A 14432-nucleotide genomic window follows, 5' to 3' on the forward strand; every position below is an offset into this window, starting at 1 on the left:
TGATAAACAGAATGGACACTCAGCCAAGGCACAGTTACCTCCTGCTGCTTTTTTTTTTTTTTTTTGGTTAAACCACAGTATCCTGTTGTTGCCCCCAAACGATGTACTCTTAGGTAGGTAAAAAAAGTCATACTGAAACTGCAAGTCTAAGAAGGTGAGTGGTTAGGTGAGAATCTCGGTTGTGATATGGGGCAGATAAAGTAGGAAAGATGGGTAGCTGTGATGCTATGATTCATAGTAAAGACATTCTGTTAGTGGTAATGTCTAGGTATTAAAACATGCACAGGTGTTACAGAGATGTGGCAAGTGGTTTCTTTTACATTTGGCACAGTGATAAGCAAACCAGCATAGTAAACTCTGATGGTGCTTGGCTCTCCAGAGTCCAATTAGGAAGCATGATAAATGACTTGTAAAGTCTCTCCCCACACCCACTGAATTATGGTGGATGGAAGCTGACAATTCTTAGTGGAGTCCCAGCGAGCACTCTGCTTACTCCCATCATACGCCTGGGTACATATGAACACCTACAACTGGAATTCCAAAGTCATTGTCATGCTGTGTTCTGATGTGGCAGGTTTGTTTCTTCACAGCAGTGTACATGGGGAGATGTAAGAAGGTGGGTCCACTTAAGGTGATTTTCCCCCCAAGGAAGGGCTCCTTTAATTTAATATCCACTGATGACTTGTAATGATGAATACCCACTGAGGACTTGTGAGTTCAGAGTGACTGCATATGGCAAATTATTGCTAAGGTTGTTTTATATCTCGCCTCTTCAGAAGTAGATGTTTCCTCCAGAAAGAGGGCATAACGACTCTGTGGTGCTCTCATGACTGATAATCAGCGTTTAGAAGCTAAGACTATGAAAACCTTTTATTTGGTTTTACTTGAAAGATGTCAAAGAAAAAGTGTATATGTAACGCAAGGTGAATATGGTGGAAAATGTGGAGAAAAAAGAAAATTAAGAAATACAAACCAGTAATAAGACTTTCAAACGAAAAAGAGAAAGCCAAGGGGCAGACTGAAGTTCAAGTGTGTACTTTCTGGGGCTATGATACAACATTTGTAGGGGCTGAGACTGTATTGATGACTGACGGAATTCTGGAAGATTAGGTATTATTATTGTTGTTGTTATTATTGACTCTAAGTCGTCTCATTTCCTTTAAGGAATCTTGAACCTAGAGCAAATCTCCCACAGAGAGGACTCCTACCTGGCTGTATCCACCAATGCTCCTCACAGTAGACTGTTGCCTTCCTGCTAAGTGGCGTACCGATGCAAACACCACGGCACTCTCTGCTGGGGGCGCACTCTAAAGACTAGGGGGACCTGCACCAGCATTGTCTGTCCATTCAAGATTCTGGTCTTTTCACCCTTTGGGGCAGCGTGCCGATGTATTTTCTGCTGCAAATCTCATTGAGTTCTTTTTAGGCAGAGTTATTTCTTTTAATTAAAAAGACAAGACTGTCAATTACTTAAACTTAATCCCCAAATGTAATTGTTACTTTGAAAGATTTTTTCCCATAAAGCTCATAGAAGAGAAATATTTCTATCAAATTAAAATTTACTGTGAGCTTGGATTTTCAAAAAATTATTCATCTTCAAATCCCTGCTGGCTCTAGAAATCTAAATAGCACAGCCACCCAATAGCACAGGTCGATCACCAGGGAAGGCTGACTAGTGTGGGCAGATCCAAAGTAGGAAAATAGGAAAGACTTTAGAAAAGAGTCCAAAGAACTAAAAATTCTCCTACTTTTAAATGGATGCTGTAGGATTTTAAGCCATTTAGCTTAAAGATAATGTACATTCTGAGAGAGGTGACACTTCCAAGCTGTTGTTGGACAGTGTAAATAAATTTCAGATTTATTCTTGCTAGCAAATTTTAATAGGGAGAGAACAAGAATTGTTTAAGAAATAGTAGAAGGAAGGATAGATAGGTGAGAAGAGGAAAACACAGAAATGGATTCAGAGAAGACAAATACCTATTGGGTCTAAATCACTGTTAGGTCTAAATCATTGGATTGGCAAGTGAAGTATTGATTCCAGGTGAAGTATTGGCATAACTCTTCCACTTGGTTCCCAGTTATTCACGACAATCAGGAGGACGTCAGACTGTTGTTTCCAGTAAAGGAGCCAGGGTAACTCTTAATTATCCTCTTGTGTATTAATCAGGGCTCGTGGTTCTGCTGTGACTCTGTGTCAACACAGCTGCTGCAGTTCTAGCAGTGAAAACAAGGCCCGGTCTGCACAGGTTACTGGGAAAGGAGGGATGTGCGTAAAAACTGAAACCTTTCCTCGAACATGCTTTATACGTTTGACCAGGAAAAAGGGCAGGTTCTTTAAATTGCCGACTTTGAAGTAGTCTGACAGGGGGTGATGTACCTGACAGGCAGGCACTGAAAGTGTGTGAGTGGATGTGTGAGCCACACAATAGGAAACTGTGCGACTTGCAGCTCCTCGTAAGTTAATATTGTAATATTGATGAAAAAATAAAAATTTTTACTTGGCCTTGGGATACTTCTATACTTAAACTTGTTAGCACTGTGGGTATTTCAGATATCCCTGGAATTCATAATACATCAAACTATAAGGAAGCCACACTTAACGTGTGTCTGGTTAACATCCAGACAATATGATGCAAGTACGTCTCTAAATGCCAGTACTTTTAAAAATCATGGGAAATATGCATATCTGAATAAGGTTATTTTAAGTTCAATACGCTTTCTTTCTAGGAACTTGAAAACTCTTTTTAATATATTATTTAAAACACCACTTTGAGTTTGTAGGCATAAAAAATATAATTTCTTTCCCATTTCACAGTTGGGAAAACTGAATTAAAGAGAACAATGCTAGTAATTATCCATGATTAATAGAGGTGTATATGTAAATCAGCCTGAATAAGTGTGTGAAATTAGATGTGCTGATGCCAGAGAGCTCTTTTTAAAGAGAACTTTTAAAGATGAATGCTCTCATACAGATCTCTGTGTGAGCTGGGCATACAGCCTGTGTGTGGAGTATATTGGGAAATAGACTTGGTAAAAGTGTATGGATATTAAGGTAACTGAGTATTGTGCATTACAAACATTATACTACATAAAGTGTTAGATGAAAATTTTAAATTTGTTAGATATATATTTAATGAACATATATGCATACATAGTGTTTATTTAAAATGTGCTATAGATTTATGTGTGTTCCTGGGTATTGTGATGGGTAGACTGGAATTTGGGTGTACCGTGATGATTAAAAAGTGTGGGAGAAGGTGTGTGTTAGTTTCTTAGGGTTGCAGGGATTAAGTTAACACATGCAAGAAGCCTTAGAACTCTACTGCCACATCAGAAGCTCACTATCAATGTCAGCTGTTGTTATTACTATTATTATTATTACTATTATTAGACAAGGTGAAAGTGCAGTTATAGTAAGGAGCTGAAAAGAGGCATTTTCTCATTGACACCCAGGGCAATGTACTACAGAGAATAAATACGGCTGTAGGGATTATCCAGTCATCTTGACAGCATGGACTATTTTAGGAATTTTCTTCCAGCTTTCTTCTCATCCCATAGAGTCTGATTTTGAGAATCCATTCCTGGGAGTGCCAGGTGAGGCAGGTACATCCCATTGTCCTATTGTGGATAGAACCTGGATATTTGGATGCCAGGCCTCCCCCCATAACAGCATCGGTCTCCCTCAGGAGGAAACATACCAAGCAGACTTCAGATTTCTGCAAGCCTGGTTTGTTTGTGGATTGGATTTTAATTTTTTTTAACTTTAATTTTGGGGGGTTTTGTTTTGTTTTCAGAGAAAGCTTTAGACAGCTGTATTAATCATGCAAACCCAGCCATGTGCAATGTGTTTTATCAATGGAAAAACAGGAACTGAATGACAAGTAGCTGTGAACAAACCCTGTGCAATGCCTGAACCTGGAAGATAATCTCAACATTTCCCAAACCCACTCACCATACTGGGGTAGTGAATGGAAAGGCTGTTCACTTGGGATAAATAATCAGATGGGAGGCAAACAAGTGAGACATTCCAGTTATTAAGTTTTTTTTTAAGTTGCTGTGATAGGGAAGGATGGGCTGATTGAGCCCAGGGAGCCCCAAGCCCAAGGGAATTCTTCACTTGAGGGTGATAAAAATAAGACAATGCTGTGTGTCCTTGTCCTTTTCTCTTCTTGTATGTCACATTAACTTTCCGAGGCCAGTTTGCTCACCTCATTTTTAACCTGCAGTCCTCCCAAGTGCGAGGGCATCTCCAGGTGCACTTGGCTCCTGATGGGCAATGCGAGAGGAAGCTTGGCATTCAGAAGCCTTGGAAATGATTTGAGACTAGCAAAGGGAGAAAAGTTCCCTCTGGGTGGACTCCTTCCTCATTTTACAATTCAGTGGAGTTTCTACAGTGATATATTCTGGGATAGTTATGCAAATATATGCCATTCCGGACTCATTTCAGAATATATAAACCAAAATTAAAATTAATGAGAAAAACACCTATCAGGAACAAATCAAGGATGGAGCACTATTATATTTAAAAGATTATATATTTTATCTTTTAAAAGATATATATATCTTTTTGTATATATACCTTTTAAATTAAGAGCAGGGAAGAACACTGATTTTTTTGTTTGTTTTTTTTTTGTTTTGTTTTGTGTTTGGCAGAATAGAAAAGGGCATTTGAAAAGATTCTGATTGTCCATAGACAATACAAATTATCCTTTAGTGTAATTCCAGTATTATCATTATCACTGCAGAAAATCAAACAATATGATGAAGGAAACCCAGGGGAAATTCATTTGACTTATTGAGCCTTGTTTTTGTTTAATCACAGCTTGAAAGGGTGTAGGGCTGCATTCCTGCTGTGACTCGGTCATTTGTCCCCAGTCAGCCTGATGAGCCACCTAGAGGGGGTTGTGGGAAGATCCTCCAGTGAGAGGTATTAACAATGAAGCAGCTGAATATATACATGCATTTCTGTTACTGGAAAGCAGGAAGAAAAGTTTTCTTCTTTACGATTGGAGGACTGAAAAGGATCTTTGGGACTTCCTCCTACTTTTACAACACCTTAAGGAAAGTAATTGGCTCAAAATCCTTCAGCCATTTGCATAACCAACAGCTTATAGACTTTTTAACACTTAGGTCTGAAATGTAGGATTCCCTATAGATGACAGATTACGATATTTAATTAAGTGAAGGTATCTAGTGTTATAATTATGATCACAGTGAGGCTGGCATGCATTCCATAGATATTTGAGTACTTAAGTGGCACTATAAAAACAGTTCAGATCCTATAAGTTAGCTCCCCCCACCCCCACGGGAAACTACATTTCATGTGGATTGCCATCTTGATTGGAAAGAAAAGGAGAAAAGGGATTTGATTTCTAGAAAAAATAAAGTCCTTGTAAGGAATAGGGAATTTAAGAGGACACCATCTTTCCTTACCAACCTCTCACACCAGCTATCCCAAGTCTCCATGAACAGCTTTTCAATTTCTACCAGCAGAAGCCCAAAGTATTAGTAAGATAAACTATATTCTCTAAATCTATTGGATCTACAGAGGCTATCTACAGTCTATCTACAATGAAAAATCAAACTAGGGTCATTCTCCAATCAACAATTCAGTTTGTGGGAAAATACCAAGTTCAACAAAATCCCACATGCCCACCCCTGATACAGACTGTTTTTCAATATCCAACAGCTCTCCTTGGTGAATAGTGCCTGGCTTCATTTTGTTCAGTGTTACATATATCATAAAGCATGATCTCAGGAAATATTTGAGTTTGTAGCTATAGAACTGCTCTCACAAAGGACACTGAGAGTCATAGTGACACAGTGCAAAGTTTATCTTGGATGTAGCACTTTTTTGAAAATGTTATCCATTGGGACAAATGTGTATGTGTATGTTTGTCACATCAAGATTCTTGCAAGATGGCAACATGATAAAATGGTGTCAATCTCTGCAACCCTAGATGGTGAATGTCTTAAAATAATCGTGGCATGTCAAGAATTCAAAATGGGATATTTTCCATGAATGCTAAGTTTGATGTCAGATCTAAAAAATTAGGCACATTTTAAGTCTTATTTTTAGTGGTTGGCATAAGAAACAGATTTCATTAATGTTTCAGGAAAGGATTTTGTTGAACAGTTCTTCTAAAAATAGTTTGAACTCTTCCCAAAGTTTAAGAATAACTTTTATTAAGCTGTTTAATTGATCCTTAAAACCTTGCAATCCTCATTTCAAATATAATTAAGTTTGCATATCTATGAATACATAGATATGCAAAACATTGCATTATTGACACTCTGATATCTATACCCAATTCTAGCTTTATTTTTAGTTTGGACAAGTGTTAATGAAACATGATCTGTCTTTAAACTAATAAAACAGCAATTCCCTACCTTTAATTCTGAGCACATTTCCTTTAGAGTGTATATGATAATCTTGTTTAATTGGATTTATTTTTTTACACATTAGCCCCCGCATGGCCTACTTTCCATTTTTTCTCAGGTCTTTGAGTGTTATTTGCAAATCACTTTTCTGGAATTTAATTTCAACGGTAGGTTGGTTTCATTTCAGATTTTTTTGTATTGTTTTAATTTTATTTGCCAATTTGCCTTTAAACAGCCTTAAGCTAGAAGGTTGGGACCGCAGCTTGCATTGAAATGTGATGTAGGAGGCAAAATTTAATTTGAGTGTGTAGAAACTTTTATGAAAAGAAAGACAGAATGACTGCCTTTTTTGCTTGTGTGTTTTCTAAAATATTTATCCTTAAAAGGAAAAGCCCCTGAATTGGCCAAGATTTAAAGGAAAAGCAATATCCTTGTGACATGCTTGAGTTCAACCTTAGGCAGTAGATAAATTCATTTTTACAAGTAATACTCCAGATTTGGATTCTATAAACCTCCAAATATGAGTGTGGTCAGTGAAAGGATTCATAGTTTTATGAGCTACAGAATTTAATTGCCCACATTCCAAATATGTGGTTCATAGTTTCCTGTAATTGAAGAAAAAATTGTGTTCTGAGTTTAGTATCATCTTCCCAACTACTGACCAACCTGAAGTTTAGTCAGCTGATGAACCTGTTATGTGTCTATCAACTGGAATGGGGGCAACTGATTTTGTAGGTTTAAAGAAAATGATTTCAGTTGTGTGTTACTTTTGTGAATGTATTTCAGTCTTTTTGTGTTTGCACATTATAGATGATGGAGAATGACCCAGCAATAGAACTACAGTGATAAAAATCATACTGACCTTGAATGGGGTGGGGGATTGTGGGTAAAACACGCTCTGAAGGGGAAAAATAGTAAGCATCATGGAGAGTTTATATATCTATATCTATATCTATCTATCTATCTATATACGTACACCTTACTCATGTTTAGCTGCTCAATTATAAAACATGAATTTCCATGCCTATCTCTCCCATAAAGTGTTTGTCTGTTCTTCCTACCAACACTGAAGTATTAGAGAGTTATTAGTAACACAAATACAAAGACTTTTGAAAAAATTTAGCAAGAGTAGGGGACAACATCCTATTGTGATAAGCCTACAAACAGGACCCCACCTTCCACTGGAAAAACCCACTACCAGAATTACAGACTTTTTGGAGGATTAGGGTTGAGGGTGTTTAAAGTAGTAGTGATCATGTTCAGGTCACGCATTTTGATCCTGGTTTTGGTCTCTTTGACTTATAACAGATGGACCTCTATGGTGCCTAAAGATGCCTTTTCTCTCCCTTAGTGCTCAGGGTCATGTCAGCTTTTGCTAAGCATCTGGAAAGTTTATTTTGGAAAATACTAATTCAACTTTTCCCTCAGGCTTTTACTTCTACATTACTGATATCCATGCAAGAGTGATGCCAAGGAATATGTTTCTTGTCATGATATAATTTTATTTTTAGTCTTTTCCTTAATCTCACCCTCTTGTGGTAATATAACCTCACCTGAAATTTGATCAACCAAATATGCTTGATGATGCATGCTGTTGAGTAATAAGAAGTGCTTTTCCTTTGAACACTTGGGTCTTAATTTATGTTGTCTCTCACAGTCCCATCCATCCCTAAGCTACTGAGCATAAATTGTACAGGCTGACAAAGCTCAGGATTGAAGGTATTCTCTAGTTATCTCATCAAAACCTCAGGTTTGACTCTAAATCTTCTTCTGAGGCTCTTTCAGGAAGGCAGAATGGTGTATTAGGGGTAGGATGCTTTACTTGCTACCCCCAAACCCTGTAATGTAATATAATTAGCACACACTATTCTACATTCTTCTTAGCAGCTTGGTTAATTGAAGATTGATGATAAGTGAGAAATCAACAAATATCAAAACCATAAAGAGAAAAGCTTATGTACATATTCAAATTTAATCTTCTTGCCATTTTGTACCATAAGCATTAAAGAGTAGTTTTCGCCTGGGATGAGGGCACTCAGTGCATCTGGACACAGAAAACCCATTCTCCTTGCAGAGTGGGCTTTTTCTCTAGCTGGGCTGAAAGTTGTGGCTTAAATGCCAAAGTTTCCTAAGTGCATTATGAAGGAACAGGTCAATAACAGCACAGTGAACAATTGTGTCTTAGTTACACAAGTGTCAAGTAGAAAAATGGCTTAAACCTCCACTTGTTATTTGGTGTTAAGTTTCCAGCTTTGAAAATAAATAGCTAAACTGCTTTCAGCCATTATGTAGCAGTTGGAGACCACTGTCCTATATTATATTCTATCTACTATATTTTATTTCTATTATTACTATTATTATTTAGACTGTTAAAATAACTCTGCTTAATATTTTGTCATCACACTGTTCACAGCTGGTAAATGCACTCTGCCCTCATTTCCACGAGACCCTTTGTATTGCTGAACCATCTCATTCACACTCCTCCTTTCGTGGCCTTTTCAACTGTTTCCCAGCTTGTTAATATCATCTTAGCTCCACCCTATTATCATCATCTTAGTCCTATGATCCCCATTAGTTATTCTCATTCTCTTAATTCCATCCTTATCATTCCTTAGATGCATCCCATCTCAGCTTTTAATCCTTATTCTTCCACCTCATTCTGCTGTATTTTATAGTTTACACCAGCATTTGTGAGCTCCTCTACAGTGAAGTAAATGCCACTTATAAATGAAAAAGAAATTCTCCAATTTTAATATTAGAAAGTTGGGGAGGGCAGGGACCTTGGTGCTATGTGCTTTGCCTTTTGGCTGCTAATACTGGCTCATCTTGTTTTATTGAACCTCACTTTATTGCTCTTCATAGATATGTGTTTCACAAATTGAAAGCAAGATCTTCCACCAGCATAAAAGATTACATCTCACTTTATTGCAATACTTGCTTTATCGCAGTGGCTGGAAGTGAATGTGCAATATCTCCAAGGTATGCCTGTACTTGACGAGGTCAACCTAGCTTAGCAATTGATTGGGAGGTTTTAGGAACAGAACTCTAAGGTTGACCCCAGTACTATATTGTGGGGCTCTTAGTAACTCCCTTGAATCTGAGCTTCAGTTGTCTGCTGGATGGGGGTGTGGGGTATTATTAACTGATTCTGCTGGAAAACCATGAGAAATAGTTATATAGGCATTTTCATGTCACAAGAAAACCCTCTCCATTAAAAGCACCTAAATGACAAAAGCTAGAGTTGAGGGTTGGAGGGGTGTGTGTGTGTGTGTGTAATTTATTAACTGTGATATGATTTTCTTTTAATTTTCAGTGGGTATTGCAGGTGTTCAATGGTCTTTCTGGAAGTCAGCCTATTTGATCCCTGTTCTTAAAACTAAAACTAGTTTTCCATCTTCTATTGTATCTGCAGAGAACCTTTATAAGTAGTTTACAGCCAGTCTTTCAAATTACGTGTGGGTAAGTGTTCAAATAGATGCTCAAACTGTTTTATTATGTGGCATGCAGAAGTAGCTTATGAAGAAGAGGCTTTGCTTCATCTTAACCAGCATTGCGATAATAACTTAAAATGGTTTCTAAAGAAGTGGAGGACGCACTCATTCTGAGGGCTCTCTCCAGGGATGGATTGCTTAGGTAGTACTTGAGATTTAATCAAGTATAGCTTTACAAGTTAATAATCTTTTAAAATTAAACAGAAAATTTAGAAACATCCCCCACACTGATGTGGCATGACTCAGTGTAGCTTTCTTTGTATTTTTATTCTTTTGTACTCAACAGCCTCCAACATTGTAGTAAAGTACCTCACCAATCCACATATTGATCAGTGCGACTGTCCTTCCTTAACGTGTGGGACTATGCCCTTCAGGGGTCAAACGCTGACCACTGGGATGAATTATCAGTTCAGAATCCCATCATGCTGAAGAAAAGTCAGCAGTCCAGTCTCAGAATCCAGGCTGGTGGGAGTTGCTGGAAATGGAATTGGGATGTGGCGGAAGTAGTGCTCCTGGGTGGGAAGGGATGTAACAGTAGTGGAAAGACCTCTTTAAGTGAAAGATGAAGAAATAAATTAGATGTCTCCTCTCCTACAAGCAACACAAGATACATCTCGTAATACTTCCCCATGGACACAAATCTAGTGGTGCATTAGTTTAGAGCCTGGACTCTGGAACAGATGTCATGAATTTACGTTCCAGCAGCCTTACTTAGTTGTACTTAGTAACTTAACTTTTTTGCATAGTGGAGAAATATGAGTAACTAATAGGGTTGTCCTGATGATTAAATGAGATCATATATGTTAAGTGTTCAGCACACATGCAGAGTACCTTGTAAGTACTCAGTCGATAAATAATGATACTAAAATCATTATTCTTCCTCCCTATCCATTTCTTTAAAAGTAACTCAATGTAAGCACTGAAACAAGATAGGGTTCCTTTGTGGGTGCATCACAGTCACCACTGTGGAAATTTGGAGCCGATTACGTTACACATACTGACAATGAAACTACTCATGGCATCTTCAGAAGACCGAGTCTTCACACAGGTGACGCACGCTCTCCCATCTGACAAAGACTAAGGAGCTGACCCCTTGCCCATATAATTGTACCAATAGATTAACGTGTTCAGAAAAATTATATAATGGAATGCTTTGCCAAGGATATAGAAAAAGATATAAAAGGCATTAGTTGGATCTATAGCCTGAGGTAGTATGGATCCTTGACAAATAGAATGCTAGAATGTGTGGAGAACAAGACATATGAGGAAGAAATTCTTTCATTGGCTTAGGAAAAAGATCCCATGAATACACTGCATTCTTGCATTCTATTCCATTGTTTTCATCCCTTGGAGAGCAATATTTGAATACAGAGTGGAGAAGTATACATATGTGTGTGGTGGAGGGCACTATGTGGCAGTGACTGCAAACTGACACTGCATAAAAAGTCAGCACAAGTCACTGTGCTGGACACTGAAAATGTGCTGATGCACCTATGAAGATGGATAATTGTAAACTCTACAAGGACTCTGGCACTGGTTCCTACTTGCTGCTGCCTCTGGCTGGCAGCAGCTTACCAGCTGCCTCATCTGGTCCGGACTGGCTGGGTCAGCAGAGCACCCTGCTGCCCACACCGTGCTCTCTGTCAGGGCGGCCAGCCACAGCCATCCCTCCCAAGCACCTCTTCCCTCCTGACCCTGCTCTGTGTAAAAGTACCAGCAATAGTGTCTTCCTTCTTCCCATTAAACCCGCTGCCTACTCTGAATCTAAATGGTGGGCAGTCTGTTCACAGATGTACTTTTTTATTTTTTCCTTTTCTTCTCTTCCTCCTTCTCTTGCTCCCTCCCTCCCTCCTCCCCTCTCTTTCTCTCTCCCTCTCTCCTCCCCACTCCCCACCCTGTGTGACACAGGCTGCCATAGAGCTGCATTCCCAAGGATTCACCTATGAAAGCTGTAGTAGTAATGCACCTGGGAAACCTAAATGGTGGTGTTGGGATGGGCATGGTGGAGGTAATTTCTGTATATAAGAAGCAGAGAGAACTTCCCTTTAAAATGTTTATACTTGGGCCTTGGGTCTAGGAAATAGGGCAGTCAAATCACTAATTTTAGGCTATTTAAAAAGCTTCTTTTCCCCTCACAGCCTAATGAATTTTCTTATTCTATTCTTACTACACCTCCTAACTTTCCCATAAGTGGGGAATCAATGCAAAACTGAATGCTGATGCTCATGCTGCCTTTGCATGCTGTTCCCTTCAGAGTTAGTGCCTGCGAGGGCTGCTCTGCAGAGGGGAGTGCAGCTCACTGGGAAGCAGTACATGGTTCGTCAGAGCGCTGAGCACATCTCACCAAGGGAACTGAGGGTGACTTCTGTGGAATCATCAAGGGCAACATGACTATGACAAACTTGCTCAACTCCTTGATTCTCAGTATACAAATAGAAATTCTGTAAGATTCTTGACATTTTGCTGGACATGTCTTAATTTTGCTTAATTTAAAAAGTCCTTTAAGTGAACTTTTGTGTTTAGGGAAACGTTATTATGGGGCTTGAGCTACCTTTCATCACCAACCCAGACTAGCAGTCTCTCTCATTACTTTTGACCCAGCCTCTCTCTGTCCTCCTCAAGCATGCCATCCTTCCTCCCTTCTTCTCCTTTTTCTCTGTCTATAGGTATCACTTATTAACTACTTGAAATATATCATTAGTGCAGTCTGGGTGGGATAGAAAGAAAAGATACTTTAATGCAAATTTATACATGCTCACCCTTCTCTAATCCGATCACCCAACTTTCTCTTTTCCAAACCCTGTAACACCTCTTGTTAAGTATATGTTGTTTTATTTAACCAGATCACTCTAGACTTTTCAGAACCTCAAATTCATCATTGAGGCTATTTCTTCCCCAGCCCTCATTTATGGAATTCCTGAAGTCAGGAATGAAACAGGTAACTACATTTCTTAACAAATGTCTTCTCAAGTGTCTTGAGATGTTGATGTCTATATTTGAAATAAAGAACACTGATATTTGGTCTTTGAAGATAAGTAAACAGGGATATGAATTCTAAACTTCATATTGATACAGCATTTGTATAGATATATCTTATCAAACCTTTACAGACTGAAGTCAATGGAAGTTATGAATGAGAATATTTTGTGGTTATTGTTTCTTATAAGTAGAGTTGGACTTTGAGCCCTTTTAAAAAGACTTTAATACTATATTTTAAGAGAACTATCACTTAAATTGATTTTTCTCCTAAAAGTCTTGATTGTTCCCTAAAGCCTCCTCTAAACTATATAAAGTAAGATGGAGGCATTGCCCCTGGCCATAGTATCTCTAGATTTTCCAATTGAACCTGTGTGAAAAAAACCTCCTAGTGGCTTGTTATTCTAAAATAATAATAGTAAATTCTTTGGACTTTCTCCTTTAGTTCAAATGAACTTTCTGGCCTAGCATGTGCTAACATTTTTGTGTGTTTCACTTATTCTGATAAACATTTCCTTATTCCACAGGTTACCATCTTCCAGGATCTCACCCATCACACTTCTGTTTCTCAGGGAGCATTTGCTGCTGTGCACAGAGCCACCAGCCAACAAGGCAGGGGGCAGACACCCGACTCTAACGGGCTGCTACAGAGCAAGGCTCCGAGGTGGGCTGTCCTGCTAACATCAGTGACTTACCACGCCTGATCCCTCCTGGGTCTGCCTTTAGGCTCTTCATCAGTCTTCAGAGATGCCCCTCTCCCCACCATTCCATCTCTCTTCTAAAAATGCACCAGACTGTGTTTCCTGCTGTCATGTGGTAGCCTTTCTGCAATCATTTTTCCTCCTTTAGACTTCATATTTTAATCATTTGTTCAATTTTTCCTCTTGTGCTGTTAATAATACACTTTATCCAGCCTCTCTCTTCTCCCAGCTCCTAATCCATCCTCACTACATATTAATCAGTTAATCACTCTCATCACTGCCATTTTTTAACTCTCATCCATATTCCAGGATATTACATCACCTCTGCTCCTTAAAGAGACATTCACCCAAGAGGCATATAAACAATAGACAAACTAACTAACTGATGAGAAGAAGACAAATATTAAAAGTAAGCCAGGGAATAGAGAGATAGAAGTTATTCCATGTGTAAACTTGCCTTATGCATAGGGATTGAGAACCTGTATTTTCATTTCAGTGACTACAGTCGGACTTTTATATAAATTTACCTTTGATAAATAGTGATTTTTAAGCTTTAACCAGATGCTCCCAGACTGGGCCTGCTTTGGGATACTTACTGAAAAGGACTAGGCTGGCATTGGTGACCCCCAGCTTGTTGGCAGCCACGCAGGTATAGTTGCCATAGTGCTCCTCAGTGACGTTGGTCACTGTCAGGGAGGACTGGCCCTCGGTGCTTTTAATCTCAAGGCCATTGGCACTGTTTATCCTGAGTTCAAAAACAGAAGAGTAAAAAGAAACACTGATGAAGATTTGGCATAGTAATTCCATTTTCATTAATTGGTGGAAAAGAAGAGAAAGGAAGTAGTTAGAGTTTGTTGTTCCATGCTCATTCCTCATGTTAATA

The 14432-nt window shown here is 38.7% G+C and overlaps 1 protein-coding gene and 1 long non-coding RNA gene across 7 annotated transcripts in view; one reads left to right on the top strand and one right to left on the bottom strand.

Moving 5' to 3' along the window:
- The window catches only part of LSAMP (limbic system associated membrane protein), a 611154-nt gene that overhangs the window by 16654 nt on the left and 580068 nt on the right, over positions 1–14432 (bottom strand). For 3 of the 5 annotated variants that reach the window (XM_053918397.1, XM_045186054.2, XM_071220629.1), the window contains exons 6-7: positions 14146–14294; positions 7244–7279 (exon numbers count right to left, since the gene is read on the bottom strand). In XM_053918397.1, coding sequence (XP_053774372.1) covers positions 7244–7279; positions 14146–14294 — 185 coding nt within the window. Of the gene's footprint in view, positions 1–4685; positions 4893–7243; positions 7280–14145; positions 14295–14432 lie in introns of those variants that run through there. The other 2 variants (XM_053918399.2, XM_024578048.3) reach the window with 2 other exon arrangements.
- Positions 2111–14292, top strand: LOC123478456 (uncharacterized). Of its 2 annotated transcripts, XR_006653665.3 has the most exons (6): positions 2111–2454; positions 9244–9360; positions 9695–9840; positions 10776–10920; positions 12716–12810; positions 13376–14292. It is a non-coding gene; the product is annotated as an uncharacterized lncRNA (long non-coding RNA). The 2 variants fall into 2 exon arrangements; XR_006653666.3 differs by lacking the exon at positions 10776–10920.

Source organism: Desmodus rotundus, chromosome 2 (genome assembly GCF_022682495.2).
Source record: "Desmodus rotundus isolate HL8 chromosome 2, HLdesRot8A.1, whole genome shotgun sequence".
NCBI classification, from domain to species: Eukaryota; Metazoa; Chordata; class Mammalia; order Chiroptera; family Phyllostomidae; genus Desmodus; species Desmodus rotundus.